Here is a 23843-nt window from a genome sequence, read left to right as displayed (position 1 = left end):
CACACTGCTGTCACCACGGAGCAATCCACACCCCTGAAAGGCTGGGAAAATAATTTACCTCCAGTGTACCATTTTCACAGTCCATTTGATGGGAATTTCCTCGCAGACCAGGAGCTTAAGTGTACGCTTTGGTCTACACTGAGTGCCATTGTGCTAAAAATGGCCTTTAGAAATGGAAGATGTTATGCAAAGTTTGCTTTAATGGGTTTTGGTCTATTTATAATGTTTTTTTTTACTTTTAGACTCCAAGAAGGAGCCTCTCCTCACACTGTAATGATTGTATAACTTTATTTATGTCCACTGCTCTTATGCAGAGAGCAGTTCAGCTAACTGTGTTAGTCTGGTCTCGAATTGGCTTTTTTGTGTGCAAAAAATGCGTTATTTTGACATTTAAAGCCCCCACAGATCAGTTGTTTCTCTCAGTTGCATCTTTTAGATTGCTCTGTAGGTTAAAGCTTTTGCTTTTATGCCTCTGCGTCAGCGATAGCCGTGACTGGAGGCATTGTGTTTATACGTTGAGCATGACATCTCAAGAATGCCTTGAGAAAATATCTTCAAATTTGGCACAAACATCTTCATGTACTCAATGATGAACTGATTAGATTTTGGTTTCCAAAGGTCAAGATGAGCTTGCATTTGTCCTATTTTTGTGACTGCGATATCTCAAGAACACATTATGGGAATTTCTTCAAATTTAGCACAAACGTCCACTTGGACAGAAAAAAATCATGTTAATAGTTACCAGCAACGTGCTTTATTTCTGAGTCTTGGTCATCTGCAAAATTACATTTTCATGAAATTATGACAATGCTTTTTCAAGCCCCCTGCTGTGAGCGTGTCTTTGATTGTTTGTAAATGGGAAACCTGTCTTCATTTTCAAAAATATCCAACTAAAAACATTTTCACTATTTAGTATGTTGATGTGTGATTAATTTGTTTGAAATACATTGTTCTGAAAATAAATACTGTGTTTATATTCCAGTTTCAAGAGAACCAGATGAGAATAGTGAAGGATATCCATCTAAAACCAACCACAGACTGCTGAACCAGCCGCAGCCCAAGAAAAGGATACCCAGGGTAAACGAAATGCTGTCACAGTCTCAGTTCTCCTCTTTCTGTTTGTCTTTTTCTGTCATTCATTTGATGCTTTTGTTGAGAATTTAAAGTCAAACTCCTCTCAGCCTCCTCAAGGCCTTTTTCATTCATCACCATACAGCATTCAGTCATTAAAATCTTGATTAGATAAACTAAAGCTAACATAGAGATCAAAGCATGGTTTGTAACAGGCGTGTTATCTAATCATGAACGCGAGCGGCAAACTGCACGATGATTAGAGGGATTCTTGATGTTGTCACATGGACAGTTTGTTGCTCGATTAGCGTGCAGTTGAAGCTTTTACATTAATCACAGTCTTGGTGGAGGGTGATCCAGATGAAAACTTGTGAGATTTAACATCTCTGTGAGCGAATCTTTATTGTAACGTCTGCTGTCACAGGATGACAAGAAACTGGAAGAGGACTCTGCAAACAAAAGACAGCGAAAGGGCAACCATTACCTCACAGAGGTTTGTTCAGCTGGAGATCTCAAATACTCAGATTTCTAAACATTCGATGTAATTATTTTCCAAAACAACATAAGTGACACTTTGCTGTGTGTGATACAGTTTGTGGCTCTCACTGATCCCACTCTCTGCTGCTCTTTCTTTACTCCCTCTGTGACCCTGGGACACCATCAGTTGTCTTGTCACAGTGCGCCTCCTGCTGGTGAGGACGGGGAGCTGCGGGAGAACAAAGTCCGCTCCATGGCAACTCAGCTGCTGGCCAAGTTTGAGGAGAACTCCTCGACTGCAAAGATGCGTGGGAAGGTGAGAGGCGGACACACTGAATACTGTCTCCTATCATATTGGGGTATTATATTATTTTAAAGGCATTTTTTTCCCAGGATAAAACATTTTGCCCTTTGTTCTTGTTTTTTTTCTGAATTGAAAAATCCACTCTCACTGCTGTTGGCTTAATAGCTTTATTACAGAAGCAAAGAAACTTATTTTAATATAAGCAACTGAATACAGTATTTATCCATCTTAAAGTGTAAGGTTTGGGTTCCCCTGTGTTGAGTTTACAGGAAGAGTGATTGTTTTGAATTTTCTTATTTCAGTTAATATGAATATACAAGCTACTGAAAACTGAATAGCATTTTTTTAAAAAGGGGAATTCAGTATGCTATAGATTCAGAGAGATGTTTCTTTTAAAGTAAAATATATACAAATAAAATAAAATAAATATGTAATTGAAATGCTATAAATTCAGTGACATTTGAATTTAAATGTTGAGTAGTCAGTAATAGTTCAATATCATAATGATATATTAAATTGTTCATAAGATTTACATTATTATTGTTTGCTTCCATACTGAAGTTTCAGTATAGAGTAGACGTAATTATAAAACCGTACTCAAAGCTCACTGCTTACAGGTGTGTCACTGTGGCTTTCTGATGAGTAAATATTTGAGAATCCAAAATCAGTGAATTTTCAAAATTTTTCCACAATGTTAAACCTCATTTCCACAAATTTACACAAATAGTTTAAATATAAAGGCCTATAAGGGATCACAAGGTGCCATAACAATACTCCAGTGTGCTAAGAGGGTGGTTCTCCAACTTTTTTTTTAATAGGGTGGTAGGTGGTAATTCTAGTTTTTTAAATTAGCATTTTAAAAATGTAACACATAATCTCTGCAGTACTCCTAAGAAACCCAAGGGGTACGTGTTCCCTAAATAGAAATCCTGCTCTAAGACAGATATGGCAGAAAAAATGCAGCATTATATGATATGAAACGCAGATCTACACATACAGTAAACACAAAGTGGTTATCTGTTATCTGTTATAAGGTGTAAAAAATGTGCTGAAGCTGACAGCAGTCTGTTTTATGGCCTTTTGGCTGTCTCGATGCTTTACATCTATTTACATCCAGCCACTGCCACTCTATTGACTCATATTATGTTGCAAATTTTGTTGACTGCCTGTATTTTATTGTCAAATTGTGTGCTATGTGTCTGCGATCTCTCAAGACTTTTTAAATTTCCTTTTCTGTCCCTTTAACCTTTCCTCTGCTGCTTGCGTCAGTCTGATGAGGACACATCCGATCCCTCCTTTTCTCCTCCTCTGTCTCCTGTCACAACCCCACCTCTTCTCTCAGACGAGGACGAGGAGGAGGAGGAGGACCTGGAGGAGACTGAAAACCCCCGCTTTGCAAAGCCCAAGAATGTCCCCCCTCCTCCTCCTCCTCCTCTGCCTCCCTCTCGCCCGAAATGGCAGGTACGCCTCCGTCCAAATACTCTCAGCTCTTCCTGTTTTGAATGTAATATTAATAATAATAATAATAATAACATTATTTATATAGCACCTTTAAAACACACTTTACAAAGTCGAGGCAACTCCAGAATTAATAAAACAGTTGAAGTCAGTCAGTAATGACAAACAAAGGCCAGACAAGAGTTAAGGCAGAATTAGACAGAATATTAGAGCTGGATAAATGCTACGAAAATATATCAACAAAATAAAGGCAGTAGACACAGAACATTAATAATAATGATAATAATACACAGGATCAAGACAGAATAAAAAGCCAAGTTAAAAGATAAGTTAGAAGACAAACTAAAAACAAATAAAAAGACAACATCACATAAAACTAAATCTATTAAAATGGGAGATGAAGAGAAGAGATGATTTAAAAAAGCACATCCATAGTATTGCATTATTTATATTTAAAGAAGCTGAGAATTTCATTTAAGTGTTACAAATAAGAAGCACATTAATGTGTAAAACTGCAAATCCACACTCTCTTGTTTCCCTCCTGCTTCTCACATCTTTTTCTTGTTTCCAGCCCTCCATCTACCTTCGTTTGCTCGAGAATCCCAGCGCTGTGGCTCAGCAAACCTCTTTCCTCTATTCCCCCAAATCTTCTCAGAGCGGCTACAGTCGCTCGCCTTCACCCACACCCTCTCAGAGTCCCCGTCACTCACCAAACCTCTTTACTGAACATTACGACCCAGACCGCTCCTCTCCTGACCCGACAGCCAGACATTTCTCTGCTTCTTCTCTGTCTGTTTCGGGTATCGATTATCTTCCTGACAGCTCAGAGGAGTCAACACAGCAGGTGAATTTCAAGCCGCTGATGTCCAGTATTATTCATCACAACTTTTACCAAAATATGCTTACAGCTTTGTTCTCTTCTGATTGTCACCACCACCTTCTGTGCGTGCAGATTAAGGCCCAGCGACTGTCTACTAAAGAATTTAGTGTGAGGAGTATAAAGGAGAGAGCGGCCCTCCTCTCCTCCATGTTTCCTGGGTCCCACAAACCTCCTCCTGCTCCTCTTTCTCCTCTTTCTGAATCACAGGTTGTGTATTTTACCAACCACTTTTTCATGCTTGACTAGTTGAGATCACTGCATGTTTGTATAACAGCGTGCATTTTAGACTTATAAAACAATGCATCGTAGTTCCACGTGTTACAGTAAGCTGCTGTTGTCCTCGGTCGGATTAAGACTTTCAGATTTGCATTGTCTGTAAGTTTTATGTTTATTAGGTGTTACGCTTGGCGGTTATCCTTTGCATGCTGAATGGTCTAATCTTAAATTCTCCATTTAGACTTTTAGTATCCGAACCACAATGTTTTTTCTTTTTTAATAATGTTTACTTTGTGATTTTTGTGCAACATAAACATATGTATCAGCATAACGAAAATAAGAGTACAAAAAATATGTAACCCTGCACACAGACTTGCACAGACATCTGCATGTTGATCTAACATTTTGTGAAGAACTGCACTTTTGCTGTTACACATTTAATAGATGAGAAGGAAAAAGATAAAAGAAAGAAAGAAATAAAAAAGAAAAGGAAAAAGGTGGAAGGTTGCAGCGACAACATGTGCAAAAAAAAACAACAGCTGAGCTGTCCGTGAGAGCTTCACTTAGCTTTTAATTTACTGTGATCAGGATATTTTCTCTCTTTCATCCTTCTGTTCTATTCAGTTTTTAATTTTGTCTTCTTCTGTAGGCAGAACTATCTACCTCTTCCCCTCCTTCCTCGTCTCCTCCTCCTCCTCCTCCTCCTTCTGCCTCTGTATCTAAGAGCTCCACAGTCTACCCTGTAGTCCACCCTGTCCCTGACCCCGCTGCTCAGGCTGGCTTCTCCTCTGTCCCCCAATGCACTGCTGGACACAAGGACAAGATCCAGAAAGACTCCTCGTCTTACTCTGCTGCTGAAAAAACAGAGCCGGTCTCTTCTCTTCTTGTCGATTCCTCCACGTGCAACAACAAAACACCTGCTGCCCGCTCTTTGACTCGCTATGATAAGAGCCAGGAGCTCTCCTCTCCCCTCGCTGACACTAACTGTGAAAAGACACTCAGCAGCTCATCTTCCCACTCAAATACTGTACTGCACAAGGGGAGCTGTGAGAGGACACAGGAGAAGTCCTGGAAAAATCTGGAAAAAAAGCAAGAGAAGGTCCACAAAACTGCTCAGGAGATGATTGACAATAAGAAATTAGCCAAAAATTATCAGATGAAGGTAACATCTCTTTATTCATAACAGCCTGACTGAATTCAGCCTTCTAGTCCAGTACTAATAACATGCAGACACCAGTTCATTTTAGACCACAGTCATTTTTTGGAAATATACAGCAGTAAGGGCACCATTAGTCTAGTGAAGATGTCTAAACACAGCACAAGAAAACTGATGTCAGACTCAAGGGGTTAAAAACAGTAAATTCATAGAGATGTAGAAAGAACTCAGATTTTTTAAAAACATTCTTGGCACTTTTTTTTGTCATTTGACATGTATGAAATATGTAATATTGCACAACTGATGTTCATTCTGATGTTCATTTAGTGCAATGGGAGCTGCACTCTTGAGAAACCTAGAAGAATCACTCAAAAGTCAATTGTTCGCTCTGAGAGTTGTCCGACTGGAGCCGCTAGTTACAATAAAGAGGTACTAGTCGATACCTGCAGTTCCATTAATTCAAAGTAAATCATGCATTTCCTGCTTTTCCCTCCATCTTCTTTCTAACTCCTGTCTGTGGTTTCCAATTCCTTTTTTTCCCTTCAACCCTCTGCGCCTGTTTCCTTGGCGTTAATGTTAGCGTACAGTCGGAAAGGTTTCATCAGCCATAGATGCTAAAGCTCAGTTACTGGCCGTCCTGTATGAGACAGATCACAGGCCCAATGCCACACCGGTAAGATGCATGCAGATGTTGCAGAGATAATCTAACCTGTGGTCTATTTGTTGTTGTTTTTTAATGGAAACTCAATGCAGCTTACATGCTAAACTAGCAACAGCATCTTTACAAAGAAGTGTCATTACCCAGTGTGATTATAATGCATTTTTGGGCTCCTATGGCTGAAGTGGTGAATGGGTTCTGCTTTGCCTTCATGAGAGCGAAGCTGCTAATGTGTTTGTAGCAGTGTGAGATGGTTTCACACCACAGAGAAATGAGATAAAGCTTCAGAGGACTGCCTGTGTGTCTGCATATTGACCGCTTGTACATCTGCATGCAATTATTGCTAACTTTGGTTTTTACCACTGCTTGCCCCAAACCACCCACGGGTTTGAAGAGTTTATTATTTACAGTGTATGTATGTGTGATGCTCACACAACATTGCTAAAGGTGGCAGTGTGGATTTAAGTCACATGGTTTGAACCAGTCAAGTCACACACTCTTGCTGTGTGTTATCTAACTTTTTTGCGAACTGCAGAGCAGAAGGAAGCAGGCAGCCCTTGAAGTCTTAAAAAAAAAACCATTTACATATTAGTTTTGTGGCACATGTGCTACCTTGTTATTGCCATAATTCAGCCTGGGAACACCGCCTTTTATTCCCGCATTGAACGCATTCATCGAAAAAAAACCCATACTAATTAAAAGATTGTATCTCTTGTCATTCCTCACTGCTTTCAGGCACATATTTCCAACGTTTTCCTGTGATGACTGTTGTTAACAGTTTGCCTTCTAACTGATGTGACTGATTCGTACGTTTTTGCAGGCATCTTTCGGAAAAAATCGACAACCCTAAAAAGGCTTTTTGGAAGGCATCATGTAGCATCTCTGTAACAATGTCTCGGCCTTGTTTCTCTCAGTGTGTGGGGCGTAAGGACTTCCCTCCTGGGCTCGGCGGCAGCGATATCTGCCACTTCTGCACCAAGCGAGTGTACGTGATGGAGAGACTGAGTGCTGAAGGCTACTTCTTCCACCGCGAGTGTTTCCGCTGTGAAGTCTGTAAGAGCACACTTCGTCTCGGAGGTCACATCTTTGACTCGCAGGAGGGTATGTTTGACTCGCTGTAAACTCTGAATGCTTTCACCTCACCTTTCAGGAGGGTCTGTAAAGCATAAAGTTGGGAAGTTTTACTCGCTTTATCCAATGAAACTCTAGAAACCTGACTTATTATCCTTTAGCCCTGGTGTTACACAAAAATATAATACACATGACCTCTCACTTTAGTTTATTTTGTGTGTGTGGTTTTTATGAATCATTATAAAGTTGGAAATGTTTTGTGTCAATATGTCATTTTAAGCAGATTTTTAATTGTGCTGGAGCTGTATGGATTTGTGATTTTGTTTGCTTCCTTTACAGTGAAGTTCTACTGCAAGATGCATTACGCCCAGCGTCAGTCCAGCACTCACACGGGGAGGTTCAGAAGGAGAATGGTAAGAAACACTGCAGTGGTTACATACAAACTAAAAAAATGCATGTGTGTTTGCAGCACATGTCATCACTCCTTTACTCGCTTGCTGTTGTTGTGTGTGCTACATGATTAGCTGATGTGCTGCTAATTATTTGCAGATTTGGGAGTTGTTGAAATGAAAAAGGTGTGATATTTTTTGCAAACTTGAGTGACCTCTACAGACAGATGGTATTATCCTGTATTATTAGCCTGTGCTTTTTGGTTTGTCTGATTCATGGAATTCAGAGAAGAAATATTCATCTTGTCAGAGTTTAAGGTACTCGTCAGAAACACAAAATGCTTATGATGAACTTGTTACAATTTGTGAAACAAATGCTCAACAGGCACCTCTGTACCATATTTGATGTTTTAATTGTGGTAATTTCATTAATGTTTTTTTTACCATCGCATTACCAATAGATGAAATACAAATACGACATTTTAGGGAATTGATTGTTTTTCCATATCTGAAGATATTCAAACAAAATCGTTTACATTGCAGAGTTGAGGTGCCTCAGGTCAATGGGCCTCTGCTCCAAACCTTTAATAACCAGTGAAATAAATCCAAAAGCAAAATGTTTTTGGACTTTTTCAATTGAAGACAGGAGGAGTTAGAGAAAATCAGAAATGAAAAAAAGTATTTAGCAAAAATATAAAATGTTGCATTTTCTTAGTTCAAGAAATCCACCAATACAAGATATTTATTTTCAGATATTATTGGTCTAAAACCCAAAATGCTCTATCACTAGCTTATTTGAAACTCCTTCGAATATGTGCAACTTAAAATTATAGGGAATTTGTGAACCAAGTAATATGTCTTAGTGCATGTATAGCATTTCACGTGAAATGTGACCACATTTCTTTTTAAGAAGGGGGATGATAATTGGATTTTTTAAAACTTTTTGAATGAAAACCAAATGTCAGATGACAGGCGTTGCTATCGTGGACATCAGTTTGATGTCGTTTTTGTGTATGTCGCTCCAAAGCTCTAGAAATAGTTGCACATCAATGAAATAATAATGAAAATAATCACACTGCGTTACAAAAGCTGTACTTGTTCCTATGATGTATAACAGAAGATGTATTTCATCATTTTCCTCCTGTGTTTCTTGATTCGTGCAGGAAGACCAAAGCCGCGTCACGTCCTCTGCGCTGGATGGTGGGAGCTACTCAGCGACAGGCAGCGTCCAGATCCAGCCCCCAGGTACCCTGGTTTCCTTGCTTAGGCGAGGCCTGAGCTGGCCGAGGCGTGCTAGCCGGGCTGTGTGTGTGTTGCCTCGACAGCTGTTGGGAAGTGTGTGTGAGTCTTTCACAGCTGTGGGGTCCCACGTCAGGAGCTACTCACATGACTATGTGTTCCTGTATGAGCTGCTGAGCCTGGGCTGTCCTCTGCTCTGCATGATGCACGAGGTGCTGGGACAGATCTACCAGGAGCCCCAGCTGGCCCAGCAGCAGCTCATCGGCCTCCAGCTCACATAGACAGGGGAGTAACCTTTCTGGGCCAGTTGACCTGATAGGAACCCAGATGGTTTTGAGTTTGTGCTCTCGTTCTGCCCACAATGAATGAATCAGGGTTAATTACTGTAATAATTTTGAAACCAAATAATCTGTACTTCTTACATTCCAAGTGTTTATGATTATTTTAGTCTTTTGTTTTTGAAGCCAAAAGTGCTTTATTAAGCGACTTAAACACTTGCTATAAAAAGGCTTCACTTGATGAGCTTCTGCTGCTTGTATTAAGTGCCTGGTGTGAGTTTTGCCTGCACTTACAGCAGACAGCACAACTAAAAGGCATCTTAAAGAGATGGTTTGTATCCTCTATGGTGTACTTATCCATAGTCAGAGTATTACATGAAGTAGATGTTGGTTGGCATGCTCCCAGTTTGGAGAGGCAGGCTTGAGTCTGACACAGAAGCTAAGAAATGTACTGCTTTGAATGGGTCAGCAGCAACAAAACCTATTTCAACAACATAAAAAATCAAACAGTTTATATCTACGCTATATTTAAAATATTTAACTGCTTTACCTCAATGTCAGACAGAGATTTCTGATGGGTAACAGAAGCTGATACATTGTTCTTTTCATTGCAACCAGACTGCATTGAAAAAAACAATAATTTAACATCCCCTGAACACAGGAGCTGCTTGTCTAGCGCTGCCTCGAACAGTAACTTTGTTTGTGTTATTGTGTGACTTTGTCATTTAAAATGGTTAGTTTGGATGCACCAAAGTCACACGATAAGACAAACTAACTAACTGATCGAGGCAGCAGTGACCAGCAGCTCCTGTGTAAAGCAAGCTAAAATGACCGTTTTCATCAATGGAGTCTAGTGGCTTTGACGAGAGCAAGTTTATATATAAACCTTTATAGACTTTTTTTAGGTGGCTAAAATACATTTTTCTGCTGCCTCTGTCCACAGCAGTACATTGCTTAGCCTCTGTGTTGGCACTCTTGCTTCTGTCAACAGACCTTATGTAATACATTTACTATAGATAAGTATCTAAAATTCAAACTATCCCTTTAAGCAAACTGTTATATAGGTACTCTGACTATGCTGTGTATTTAAGTGTTGAATAAGTATTAAATCGTACATGCTGAGCAGACTTCAGGGGTGATGCATTTCTGAAATGCTGCAGCCCTCATGCACATCTGACTCTGTTGGTAATAAGCTCACAGTTCCTGGTACGTGTTTGTTGACTGTCAGGGTCTCCCGGTGTTGTTCCCTGCTGAATGAATCTGACTCACATGGGTTTGTTCCAGGCTGCTGAAGCAGACTGTAAACATCACCTAAAGGTACTATTAATGACATCTACATCGCACAGCGTTACTGGGTGATAAGTAACAGACAGTTAAATGTTGAGATTTTGGTGTTTGTGAAGTTCCCTTTTCACCATGTGGAATCTGCTCCAGTCATGGTGCAGTGATCTTAAAGAAACCAATTGGATTGCCACAAAAAAAGCTTTTCATTCTGCACTTTAGACAAGCTTTGTAGTATCTGAGTAACCTGGAACATGCCCTCTGACTAACCTTGACAGCCATCTGGACAGTGTGGTTTGGTTACAGTGTTATAATCCACATAGTATTTGACTTTACTCTGACTGCACATTGCCTGTTGCACCTTAACTTTGCACCGCAGAGATGTGCAATGGAAATGCCAAAACAGTATTATTATTTCAAAATATAATTTCAGGAAATGCTTTTGTCATTGAAATGATTTTTTTTCTGGTAGATAGTATTTTACTTTATGTTTTTGTTAGATATAATTGACTGATTTCACTAGGGCTCTTTGTTTATGGTTTTCTTTTTTTTTTCAAGAGATAAAATCTGGTAATTTATTTAGAATATTTTAAAATTGTGAAAGTTACATCAATAATACGAAAATCTGGGTGAAAATAAAATGATAGAAAGATAAAATACAAAAGTGAAATTTCAACAAATAATCTTATACTATACCTACTTTGCAATTGACAAATTTACCAATTTATTTGAGTTTCCTAATTTTTCCTTCTTTGTGTTACTAAAGACTTAGTTTTGGTTGTCACAAACCATGGCAAGGATTTGTATATGCTAACATAAGCACAAAAATAAATAAATAGATAAAAATTGGAATATTTTTACAACAGGAAACTCAGCTTTTTTTGTTTGCATTTGGTTGTAATATCAATTAAATTTCATATATATATATATATGTTTTGTTGGGTAAGTCTGGGTAATTTTGATGAAAATCGTTAAAAATCAAAAACAATGAGCCTTATCTTCTTTTGGGGCTATTTTATCCCTCAGAAGTGAACACAAATGTTTAAAAAAAGAATTCACAAAAGATGGTATTTTTCTGACTGAGTCAGTATGTTTTTGTTTTCTTTTTATTTTCAGTTTTGCAGTTCTTTTCTTTTGTAATTTTTTAATCTTTTTTGTTGTTGCATATTTTATGTTATAAATGATGCCTATGATGAAGTTAGCTCTGAACATTTGGTTTAATTGTGCAGAATAAGGGGTAATTCTTAAAATGCACTGTTGACGCACTGACCTTATTTTGGACAGTTCTCACATTCCGATGTAATTATTGATATGAAATTATTGCCAACAGTATGTTTATTTGTAATTTTTCACACTGTGTTTTCTTTCCATCCTCCATTTCCATTTTAATTTTTTTCCAAAATTCATTTTTCTGTTTTGTTCACTTCATTTTGTTCAGTCTGTTTCAAGTTTCCAATGCTGCACCCTCTGATTGGCTGATTCCTGCCAGCGGGGAAGGTGATGATTGGCCGGCTTTGGTCATGAGATCTTGTTATGTCGCTTTTGCATTGGCTGCCTCTATAGCCCCGCCCCTTCACCTAACCAAGATTAACCAATCACAGGCCTGCATGAGTCTAGAGTACGGTAGGCGGTAGTCATTAAAGGTGTAATGTGAAACTTTGTGATATATTAAATATAATTCCAAATTAAATACATCAGTTGAATTACAATTATATTTAGGTAAAGTTATGACATGAACGATCATAACGTTGTCTTATACGTGCAAAGATCAAACTTTACGTACACTTCCTTGCATATGCACGTGTCACTGTCTTCCAAACATCAGCCTGCTGACATTAGCAGTAGCGTGACAATAGACTCTTTAAGTCTCCCGCTTGGTTCTGGCCACGATGCAGTGTCTGTATAAAATACAGTGGAGCTCTGTGGCAAAGACGAGGAAGGCTCTGGCAACTAGAAATACCTGTTAGGATAATTGATCATTGATGTTTATTTGATCTTTTTTAAGCTGCGGCCTCCAAGGTTTAAAAAAAGGAAGCAGATGCAGAAATGCCAAAAACTGCAGTTCATCAAATGGCCGCTTTAGGCTGGCTCCAAAACAGAGAAATCCCAGTAGACCCACATGTTAAAAACTTCACAGCAAAAATAAACCTGTTTACAGCCTGGTACAAAAAAAAGGTTTTGGTCTCTACAACTAAATTTAACATTCATAAAAACTGTACAGGGGACGAATTTTTGTTATAGCTCGTATAAACTTGTATTTTGCATACATACATAAGTAATAATCTCAAAACCTATTTTCCTTATTAAACACAGAAATACAACTGTACACATTGTGCATTCAATTTTCTCTTATTCACGGAAGACTAACGGGGCTCCATCGCCTCATTCACTCATCTTAAAACAATCTTCAGTCAAAATCGACAAAAACAAAATAATGTGTTCCAATAATCACCAGCTCTGATTTGGTCAAAATAAATCCTTAATTCAGTAAGTTAAGTGGTTTCTTTCTGCAGCTGCTGGCTGCCGGCTGTTTACAGTTCTATATTTATGACGGTATTAAAAAACATTCCTGCAGGAATTCTAAATACGTTGGTATAATATCATGATGCCGCCCAAACCTATCAGCCGGCATCAGCTTACCTCCCTGTTGTCAGAAATTACTCTAATACTCCCCAAGTACCTATGAAGGCTTTTTAAAATATCTGTTTAAATGTACACTATATTTAGAATATAATCGAAGCTGTCAGAGTGTTATATCTCACCCTGTGCCCCCTTGCTGATAGTTGTCTGGCAACGATACTGGCCTTAAGTGCCATTAAACGGATTATAACAGGCAGATTTTTAAGTCAGATCTGGTCACATACAGCAAAAAAACTAGTGTAGAGGCTTTTGGAAACTTGTGGTAATGGTAAATCGATGCACGCATAGCACCTTTAGTTGCTTTGTCACTTCTGTTTGGTGTCAAATCACTCCAGCTAACCCCACTAACACTCATGAGGTGCTGTGTTCCTCCCTAACATCCCTAACACCAAACATCCATCTAAACGCCCCTGCACATCTCTTCTCACTCTGCTGTATCATCGGCAGCAGCCTCCCTTCTTGTCAGGCCGTTTGACAGTAACAGCTGTGTCCACATGTCTGTGGTCTGTCTGTGGTTCCCTCTGTTTCAGAAGGAGGCCTCTCCCCTTCAGAGCCCCTCTCCAGATCTCTCTCTTGTACCTCCTAGACTTTGTTCAGGAGATCAGCAGAGCAGCTTTTTGCACACTGCCAGATTCACTTTTGTTGGCTTTATTCTGTATGTTTCGTAGTTCTCTTGAAGCAGCCTACAAACTTTGTTATTTGTTTTCCACGTTGACAATTACTGTAAAATTGCTTAATTTATGATATTTATAAGCTGTAAATATATTCTCAAAATAAATCGATTTGATTACATTAATAATTTGCTTCGTGGTTTGTTGCCAATTAGTTGAATTGCCAAATTCCAAGAAACAAAACCAATCAAAAAGTCAAATTTTAATTATTTCCATGTCTTTTAACCACTAATTTAACAACTTCATCAAAAAAGCAAATCCTTTCTCCACCTCTGTGCTAAGATGACTTAACATCTCCCACACAAATTGTAGTCACAGTCACAGCTTTTGTTAACTCTGCAAATAACATGCGCTTTGTAACATCTGATGAAAACGCTCAACAACCTTTAGGTTTGCAGCAGGTTCAGAGGGAGCAGATGCAACATAATCAGATGCCTTTAAAAGCTTCTGCTGCTAAAGAAAAAAGACATCATTTTTAATGTTATGTAAAAAAAAAAAAAAAAAAAAGTTTAAAGCCAGATACAAATACAGTGGAGCCAAGTTAAACCTGTGCTAACCTGAACAGAACTGAAGTGAATCATTTGTCGGTTCTTCCTGTCAGCTTCCTCATGGGCTCTGCTACTGGGTCTGCTCTATCCTCTCCTCTGGGTTTGGTATCTGTGTATCATTTGGTAGAGTGTTTTTCTCCTTCTGACCAATATTTAGCCAAACTAATGTGAGAACATCAATGTGTACAAGTGAAAGAGTCACACTAAAGGGATAGTTCAGACTTTTTGAAGTGAGGTTGTATGAGGTACTTATCAATAGTGAGTTTATTGCATACAGTTGATGGTGGTGGGCATGGCCTTAGTTTGGAGAAGCAGGCTGGAGTCGACATGGAAGCCAAGCGATGTACTGCGGTGGATGGGGGGCAATAACAAAATGTATTTTAGCCACCTAAAGAAAAAAAATCATTTTAAGTATGCACTTTATTTAAGATATTTTCACTGCTATACCTTTCTGTGAGACAGAGGTTTCCAACTGGAAAATGAAGACATTATAGCACTTTCTTCAAAGCCAGACTCCATTAAAAAAAACAGTAATTTAACATTGCTGAGCGCAGGACTTGCTGGTCCACTGCTGTCTTGATTAGTTGGTTTGTTTGTGTTTTTGCGTGACTTGGGCATTTAAAAGGGTCAGTTCAGATTCACCAAAGTCACACAATAACACAAACTAACTCATTAACTGAGCCAGCAGTAGACCAGCAGTCATGTGTTCTGCAAGCTAAAATTACAGTTTTTTTCAATGGAGTCTGGTGGTTCTGACAGGAGCATAGATGGGGAACTAAAGCCATTAATGGCTTCCCCTGTCTGAAGGAAAGGTAAAATGGTGAAAATACTCTCAATACAGTGCAATCTGATGTTGATTTTTTTAGGTGGCTATAATTCATTTTGTAGCTGACCTCCATCCACAGCAGTAAATTGCTTAGTTTCCATGTCAGACTCCAGCCTTCTGCTCCAAACCGTGCTGACTGACATCTACTATAATATACTGACAATTGATAAGAAGCTCAAACAACCCCACTCCAAAAAACCCATATTGTTCCTTTATTGGCTGATAGGCACATTGCATACAAAGATTGTATCAAGATATTCTCATTTCTGTGCTGTGACCAAGTGGATTCACCTTTGGAAAGATTCTGTATGTTGACTTCGTTACTCTGTGAGTACTGTAATGAGCATGTCATGTATTTTATCAGTGCTTGTGTTGCAAGAAGCAATTAATATTTTACTGTGAAGTTAAAAAAATTGTATTGGAGTACATTTTTATAAGGCATGTGTCACTTTCAGAAGCAGAGACTGTATTCATTATTTTGCTTTTACGATATAAAAAGTACATTAGGATGTGTTTTCTGTCTAATGAGTATATTTGTGTGGTACCTGGTAACAATTCTTTAACATGCTACATAGATTGTTTTAGATATTATAGTACATAAAAGTGTAGTAACCACTAACCTGTTGCTCTGAAATTATTCTAGTTAGACATTATGCATGAAATGAGCTACACGTTATCAAATGTTCACTGTCATTTACTGTAATAATACAGAGTTAGTTAAAACTTAATGTCCTCGTGCTGTTTTTATTCACAGGTGGGCCATCCAGCTTGTATTCAGAGCAGCTTGATAAAGGTCAGAGCAGACTTGCTGAAGACACAGAGATGGCTGTTGAAGCTCTGGATGCTTCCTGTATAGTCGCAGCACAAGATACTACAGGGGCCAAGGGCCAAAGCCAGGACAGTACCAAAGGTCAGTGTTGCTCCTATAGTACTGTATGAAGTCGTATTTTCAAGCTCCCCAAAAATGCAGTACTTGGAAGAAAGTTATTTTCTGTCCCTCAAAGCAACTAATTGAGATTTTTTTATTCATTATTGGGGTTTTCAATTATTTTCAATTATAACAGATATTATGCATAAATAAAATAGTCTGGGCAGCAAATATTGTCTATCATAAAATAACAAGGCAAACCAAAAACCAAACAAAAGAAAACAAAGACAAAACCATCAAAACAAAAACCGCAACAAAAAGAAAAAATAATTATTGCAGAGGTCAAAATGCGGTGATGTTGTTACAGTAGTTGCAATGTACAGAAGTCTTAAAGATTACATGGGCCATAACACTTAATATTCTTATTATGTTATATATTCTAATACTTAATATTCTTATTCTTGGTCTTCTTGCCCCGACCCACTGCTGTCTTTGGTGTTATTGGTCTTTAATCAATGTTTTGTTTCATAAAGTCAATTAAGCTCCCCCAAATATTTTAAAAAAGGTCAGCTTTCCTTTTGTAATATATGTTTCTTTTTCCAAAGCAACGCATGTTGATAAATCCTTAATATATTGCTTTAAACTCAGTTTGTTCACATCTTTCCATCCTATAGGTACTTCTGTCTTAGCTTGTAAACTAACAGAGATACTGTGCTACATAAATGGGTTTTTAGCCCCTGCTATTACTTGAAAACATGATATTCTCTGAACTGTCTGACCTTTGACCAGTGACCCCTCTCCGTGAGTGTCTGTGTGTGTGTGTTTGTTGGTACCTTTTCAGTGGAGGAAAAATGTGATAAAATGTTCTTTCCTGTAAAAACACACTGTGGAGGATTTGGTCTCTGTGCTGTTATCATGTAACGGGTCATTTTCTTTTTGTCTCATTTTGTCTTCCGTCTCTGCAGATCACTCTAACACAAAACAGAATAACCGATGGAAACGTAAGATCAGAGCAAGTGAGTACCTCAGATTACTTTGTCTGTCTGTGCATTGCTCCTTTCTTCAAATCAGTGTTTCTGTTTCTTAACTGTATTTAGGTTTGTTTAGGTTCATTTAGGTTTGATTGAGCACTAAAGCATGTCCCTGCTCGGTTTCTGCTGAAACAGTTGGGCTGAGTGTTATTTGGTTTCTTTGGATTTCTTTTGCCCGCTTTGCCATCTACAGTAATTTTTGATTAAACCGTATGGGTATTTATTACAACCTCAGCTATGGTTGATACAGAAAACGCAGTTCCAAGCAGAAGGCTGAATAAAAATCAGATTCTTGTGTTTCTGAGACGTGTAAACATGTAAATAATACAAGCATGCAGTGTTATCATATTTCTGTCAGTGGGAAGGTGTCTTAACAGACAAAAAATGGTATTGTTCAGTGACAGAGTTTTAGGTCGATACAGATCTGAATACTGTTGTAATGCAGCATGCACAACACTAGAGGTCAGTATTGTTGTTCTGACAGAAGTCATTGCCAAAAGCTCTTTTTCTTATCATCAATTTTGCTCTTTAGCCGTAATCAAAAAAAGGTAGTAAAAAAAAAAAAAAATGTCATAAAGGCGATCAAGCCTTTGCAGTACTGGCTCCTCAGCTCTGGTACAACGTCCCATTGAGAGTCCGATCTGCTGACTGTTCACGCTTTTAATTCACATCTGAAATTTTACAGCAAGGCTTTTCCTAATAATTGTTAGACTTACATTGTATTTTACGTACTTATTATTACTATTTCTTCTAATTTAATTATTTTGTGTGTGTCTGTGTGTGTGTGTGTGTGTGTGTGTGCACGCATTGGCATATATACATATAGAGTATGTATGTCTTTATGTCGGTGTATGTATTTTGCATATTTTCTATTAGTATTGCTTTTGGTTTGTATTCTCTTCATCTTGGACAACACTTTGTGCTTTCGTTTTAAAAGTGCTCTAAAAATAAAGTTTATTATCATTATTGTTGTAATTATTATAAAGTGTTAAACTTTGCCTTAAGCTGTTGAAGGCATAATATAAAACGGCCTTTTATGATATAAAGCCTTTTTCGCAGAAAACATTTTCACTTGTCATTGTACGAAAAGCGCAGGTGTCCCAGTAAGCTGTGACTGTGACACTGAGCCAGCATGCACAATAAAAAGACCCTGAAAATAAAGCTAAATGGAATCAAGCCATTGTTCATTTTATCTTCTTGCATTTGTGCTTTTCTACTGAGACTAACTGACTTTCTGCCGTCGTACAGCCTTCCCTCTGATCTTCATCAAGCACTTCCAGAGAAGCTGGCCGCAGGACACAGATGGACCAGAGACCGTCCCTGAAGCAGACTCTGACTTTGAGGAGATCGCTTCAGCAGAGAAACAAACTGTATGTTACATGTACATCTATTCTAAATTTACTGGATAAACAACATATATCGTATATATTTACAACAGTCATGTCATTTAGAGTTATATAAAAAAAGTAAAAGCTCTGTGTAATTTAGTGACATTGCATAAATGTGTTTAATAACCTTGCGTGAGCAAGAAGACTTTTTGTGCTCTGTGTAATTTAGTGACAAGATTCCTGTTTTCTCAGAACTCGGATGGCGACTCCAAGACTTCAGCAGATACCCAGAATCCCTCAGAGGCAATGGAGAAGAGTGAAGAGCTCTCAGCTTCGATAAAGACAACCGGCAGCTCGTCCAACCCCAAGAAACGCTTGATGTTGTCTCATGCTGAGAAAGAGAAGCTTCTAAACTGGGACGTGCTCGTACCGGAGGAAACTCTGATAGACACAAACACCAAAAAAGCACATCAACATAAAGACCAGGTGGAGTTAGTTATTTTTATAAGGCAGCAATAATCAGTGGTTTTGGAGAATAATGCGCCTGCATTTTATTTTTCCTGCTCTTTATCTTTCTTTACTCCTTTCAGTAGAAGGCCGCGGTCCAAAGAGAGCGATGTGAGAGAGATAAGAGAAGTTAATTCCACATTATGTTAACCACATTTTTCCTGTCCTCTGATGTTTTATCAGGTACAAGCAGAAGCCGATAAGCCTCAGACAGACTCGGGCCAGGACGGGGAACCATCCCAGAGCCAAAGCTCCGCCTCGGCCCCCTCAACCTTCCAGCTTATTGCGGACGCCTTCAGGAGGACATTTAGCGTGACCAATCCCTCCAACAGGACCAGCACTGCAGTCACAATGTTTGTATTGAAGACTTAGTTCCCTGCTTTTCTTTAAAAATCCAATCAGTCTAAACTGCCTCCTTTCCTTGATTAAATTCAAACTGATTTATGATTTGTCTTTCGCTTTACCAGGAGGACCAAACCTGACAGCACCCGCAAACAGAGGCCCATATCAGAAGGAGCGATAAGCTTCAGCTCCTTCTTCAGCTCTGAGATATGCAGAGATGAGAAAACAGCCGGCAAGTGTGAAGATCAGTGGGCATCTGTAGAGGCCAATCCGTGGGGGGGCGGGCGGGACCTGCCCTCTCTGTTGCAGCAGGTGTCCTTTAAGGGCCGTAGAGACTCTGGAGGGGTTTTCTCTGATGACATGGCCCCGTTACCCAGCAGGAGGGTCAACTTGTTCTCATCCCTGAGGCTGAAGAAGAGGGAGGCGTCAGAGAGTAAGGGGCAGGAGGTGCAGAAGGAAATCAGGACGATACTCACCAACCTCAGAAACAAAGGTTAGGACAGTGACTCCCAACATTTCTTTAACCTGCATGAATGGATTTTTTTGGGCGCCGAGCAGCAAACTGTAAACACTAAGAAGTTGTTATGGTTAACAAGTAAGCAGTTGCTTAACACATCCAGCACACGTAGAGCAACATGAACAATTGTTTGGAGTCATGTTTCAGGCGATCTGATGAACATAAATGTAATTCCTGAGAGAAATTTCTGCCTCTTTAACTGCTAAATGCTCCACTATAAGTGAATATAGATTTGCGCAAAACTTGAGCGATATTTTCAAAATGTCGATAAAATACAATTGTGAGAAGATTGTGTTTCCATAGAGTGATGTTACGCAACGTCTCCTCTGGTGATAATATTCCAAGAGTCATGGTGATGATGTTGAAACATCAGAAGGTTTATTTCTATTGCAGCCACCACACTAACCGTCCTTGGTTCCAATTGAGGGCGACGTAGGCGTGTTATGAGAGCGCTAATGAAAAGGCAAGCCTCTTATATGTGGGAACGGCCACATATGAGACTTCTGGATTGCATGATAACACTGGTGTGCAGATACCATGAGCTCTTGTGTAAGCGCACATATGTGAATGCGGCTCCCACACTAGGAGCTGCAGGCTACAACACGGCTAAAAACATGCCGCCAGTAACGTTTCTCAAAACGACTTAGTGCATGTATGTGACGCCGTGTAACAGGCTGCATATGTCTGACCAAACACTGATGTTTCCATAAATATCATGGATAGATTCACACCAATCTCTCTCAAATATTGGATGCATTTTCTTGATTCCCACAGACCCAATGGGATAAATGAGGAGATTTCATTTGTTTCTTATAAAGTAAATATAATTTATTTTGTTTGCTTGTCAATTCATGTTTTTATATTCTATATCATGTTACTGAAAGGTTGTGGCTATACCTACTGGGATTTACTTGCTGTGCTGGTTGCAGTCATCTATAATTAACCCCATCTGAATACATTGTTTATGAAATTGCCAGAACACATGTTGAAGAAGGGTGCTTAGCCTGAAACGTCTGTGTGGCAATATTAAAAGTCAAATTAGGCACTGTCCTAGTCCTTACTTATGCAATTAACTATATTAAGGAACAAGCTTTCAGTCTTCAACGTCTAATCATAAGTAAAGCACGTTGTGACTTATTTTTATAGATCTGAAATTTTATCCGTTTTACAAGTTGAATATGGAAACTGTTGTTTTGTACTTTTTTGTACAAACATAAGTTGTCATTTACTTCACATTTTAGTATTTCCTCTCTTTTAATTCAGCCTCCAGTCAACAGAATCTTCAAGAGCCTTCTTCCAGTGAGGATGAAAATGAAAACCTGACATCCAATCAGAAGGTTTGTACAAACCATTTCTGTGGATTGAAAGATGGCAAAATGCAGGGAATTGTTATACAGATATTGTTTTTGCACTTGGGTGCTTTTGTTCTGAAATGATCTGTACTTCCTGTCCCAGCTGCATCCAGAGAGACAGAGGAGGAAGCAGGAGAAGACGGTTGCCCAGCAGGCTAAAAGAGAACTGCTGAAGAGGCTTCACAGAGCTCAGGTGCTTTTCTTTCCTTGTAGATTCACTTATTTTTAAAGTGCTGGTTTAAACCGCAGAGCTGTAGGTAGTCTCAGCAAACGGCATTTATTAGCCTGACCTGAAATTACCCACTATCTGTCTGACCAAAGGGCTTTCTGACGCCAGTGATCATGATACATTTTACATTTTCAGCATTAACGTGCTGCTTTTTAAGAACAGGTGCACTGCTGCTCTGGGTTTGGATAAATGAAGTTTGACTCAGACTCTTACTATGTCTGGTTCAGTTTCTTCAGATTTAACAGAGTGGTGTCATTATTCTCCACCTCCCTGCTGGATTCTGATGCTGAGTAGGGAGTGATTATTTTTTATGGCTGTGTGTACACATTAACCCTTTGATATCTGGATCAGCATTAGTTTTTTTCTGCTGCGATGAGACGACTTTCACAAGCTATTTAACCCTTTGAAACCTGACCAAACTAGTTTGATTTCTTCAACGTCGCAAAAAGAAGGTCCCACCAATTACAAGATATTTGTAAAAGGTGACAAGAAAATGCCCTAAAAAATTAGTTTAAAGGGGAATTTAAAAAAGAAATAGAAGATCAATCAATAGTTTATTGTCATTGCTATGAAAAAACAATGAGATAACGTTAGAGCCATTACAGACATGGCATAGATCCTACACACAACAAGCAACATTAATAACCAAATAACTGATATATATATATTCATTTTGTTTTTGTTTTTGCTTTTGTTTTTTGTGCTTTGTAACTTTTTACTAATTTCTTACTCTTGTTAAGTTGCTCATTGTCTGCTCCCCATGTTTTTGAAAGAAATCCAATAAATTTGATAAATTTGATCAGGTTTCAAAGGGATAAAGTTGCACTAAGCACTAATCAAAATTTAGATTAGTTTTACCTTTGTGCTGCAAAAGAGAAAATCATTTTTATTTTTCATGGTAATTCTCCATGTTTAAGGCAAAAAAAAAAAAGCAACAGCAGAACGCTCTTAAAAATGCATTCATTGTCTCTACCAATAAATCTATAGCTTCAAAAAGCTGTGAGCAGTGTGTTCTCTGGATTATACAAAGTACGGACACTCTCTGGAGAGATAAATAAGCATTTCCTATTAACATGTGTGTCATATTATGTCCTATTTGTGCATTGTCCAGGCCATCCAGAGACAACTGGAGGAGGTTGCAGAGAAACAGAGAGATCTAGAGGAGAGAGGAGTTGCTATAGAAAAGATCATAAGAGGAGAAACAGGTACTGAACAACTTTCACTCACAGTCTGGTGGCTTAAACGGGTCCATTATAAAGCTACTGTTAATGACGGGACTCATAACACCTTAGTTCAGTCTCAGTCTACAATACAGCTCAATGGAATTCCACTGTAAAAGCCTCATTCTTCTTCTTCTCTTGTAATTGATGTGCCCGTACATTTCAGACCATTCAGAAAAACATTGCCTTGTAATCCTGCTAACAGTTAATGGCTGTACTCTCAATGGACAGTGAGACTTCATTGTTGCTTCATCCTTTTACAGTACGGGGCTTTGTTTATAGTGGTAGAATAGTGCGGTCTTGTCAGGCTGACGCACAGCAGATGCCCCGTGTGTGTGTGCGTGAGTGTGTTTGATTCCATTTTAATGGCTCTGGTAATTGATGTAAAATTCTGAGACATATTTTGTCGATCTCCCTCTCTTCTTCCTCCCTCTTTGCATCCTCAGAAGCATCCCCGACAGATGACACCGACGAGGCCCAGCTCTATCAGTCCTGGTTTAAACTCGTTCTGGAGAAGAACAGACTGGCGCGCTACGAGTCTGAACTCATGATCTTGTAAGTGACCGCATGAAATCACACATGGATGAATAATGAAGTGTAAAGGAAAACGTAAATGTTGTTGCGATCCTAATTTCTCTACTGTAGAGGTCACTGGATTTTCTCCTCTTTCTTAGCGCTCAGGAGCTCGAACTGGAGGACACGCAGAGCCGCCTGCAGCAAGATCTCCGGCACAGGATGGCAACAGAAGGTAAGGATTAAACAGACACAAACACACTGAACACACACTATTCTGGGCCGATAACAATGTCTGAAAGAACAATTTGGCCAAAAGCCGATACCATACCATGTTTTTGTTGTTGTTTAGGTTGTTTTTGTTGCTATTTATTCTCCCTTTTGTGCGAGGGAAAAAATCTTCATTATCAGATAATAAGCAAACTTTTCAAAAGTAATTCAGTCCTTTATTACACTACCTTTGAAAAACCACAAATTAAATTACACTCATTTATGAAACAACCTTTAAAGTAACCTCTTTTCAAATGAAAAACTTTTTTAAAAAATTAGTGCCTCAGAAGCCGTTTTACTGTATAAAACATCTAATAATTTCAGAATTTTAAATTCTTCTGATTATATATTTAAAATTTTGTTACACAAAAAAAATAAAATAAAATAGAATTATATATATATATATATATATATATATGCATATAAGCAGTTTCTTTTGGTCTTTTTTTGCCTTTTGCTTATTTCTATTTTTTTGTAACTTTTTACCAGTTTCTTGCGATATT

At 38.6% G+C, this 23843-nt stretch overlaps 1 protein-coding gene and 1 long non-coding RNA gene across 5 annotated transcripts in view; both read left to right on the top strand.

Moving 5' to 3' along the window:
- mical2b (microtubule associated monooxygenase, calponin and LIM domain containing 2b) overlaps positions 1-23843 on the top strand; it is a 63399-nt gene that overhangs the window by 37503 nt on the left and 2053 nt on the right. For 2 of the 4 annotated variants that reach the window (XM_088079786.1, XM_042495419.2), the window contains exons 14-36: positions 983-1077; positions 1496-1564; positions 1736-1864; positions 3122-3313; positions 3882-4154; positions 4263-4397; positions 5056-5568; positions 5890-5991; positions 6143-6235; positions 7135-7321; positions 7631-7704; positions 8844-8925; positions 15918-16073; positions 16997-17047; positions 18311-18432; positions 18643-18876; positions 19081-19250; positions 19365-19732; positions 21020-21093; positions 21212-21301; positions 22449-22542; positions 23004-23112; positions 23232-23305. In XM_088079786.1, the coding sequence (XP_087935912.1) occupies positions 983-1077; positions 1496-1564; positions 1736-1864; positions 3122-3313; positions 3882-4154; positions 4263-4397; positions 5056-5568; positions 5890-5991; positions 6143-6235; positions 7135-7321; positions 7631-7704; positions 8844-8925; positions 15918-16073; positions 16997-17047; positions 18311-18432; positions 18643-18876; positions 19081-19250; positions 19365-19732; positions 21020-21093; positions 21212-21301; positions 22449-22542; positions 23004-23112; positions 23232-23305 (3486 nt within the window). The remainder of the gene's footprint in view (positions 1-982; positions 1078-1495; positions 1565-1735; positions 1865-3121; positions 3314-3881; positions 4155-4262; positions 4398-5055; positions 5569-5889; positions 5992-6142; positions 6236-7134; positions 7322-7630; positions 7705-8843; positions 8926-15917; positions 16074-16996; positions 17048-18310; positions 18433-18642; positions 18877-19080; positions 19251-19364; positions 19733-21019; positions 21094-21211; positions 21302-22448; positions 22543-23003; positions 23113-23231; positions 23306-23843) is intronic. The other 2 variants (XM_088079787.1, XM_042495418.2) reach the window with 2 other exon arrangements.
- LOC148189141 (uncharacterized) lies at positions 8932-13917 on the top strand. Its single transcript, XR_015776950.1, has 2 exons — positions 8932-11975; positions 13649-13917. It is a non-coding gene; the product is annotated as an uncharacterized LOC148189141 (long non-coding RNA).

Source organism: Plectropomus leopardus, chromosome 7 (genome assembly GCF_026936395.1).
Source record: "Plectropomus leopardus strain MGB_pleo_1.0 chromosome 7, ASM2693639v1, whole genome shotgun sequence".
NCBI classification, from domain to species: domain Eukaryota; kingdom Metazoa; phylum Chordata; class Actinopteri; order Perciformes; family Serranidae; genus Plectropomus; species Plectropomus leopardus.
This window is presented reverse-complemented; position numbering and strand designations above follow the sequence as displayed.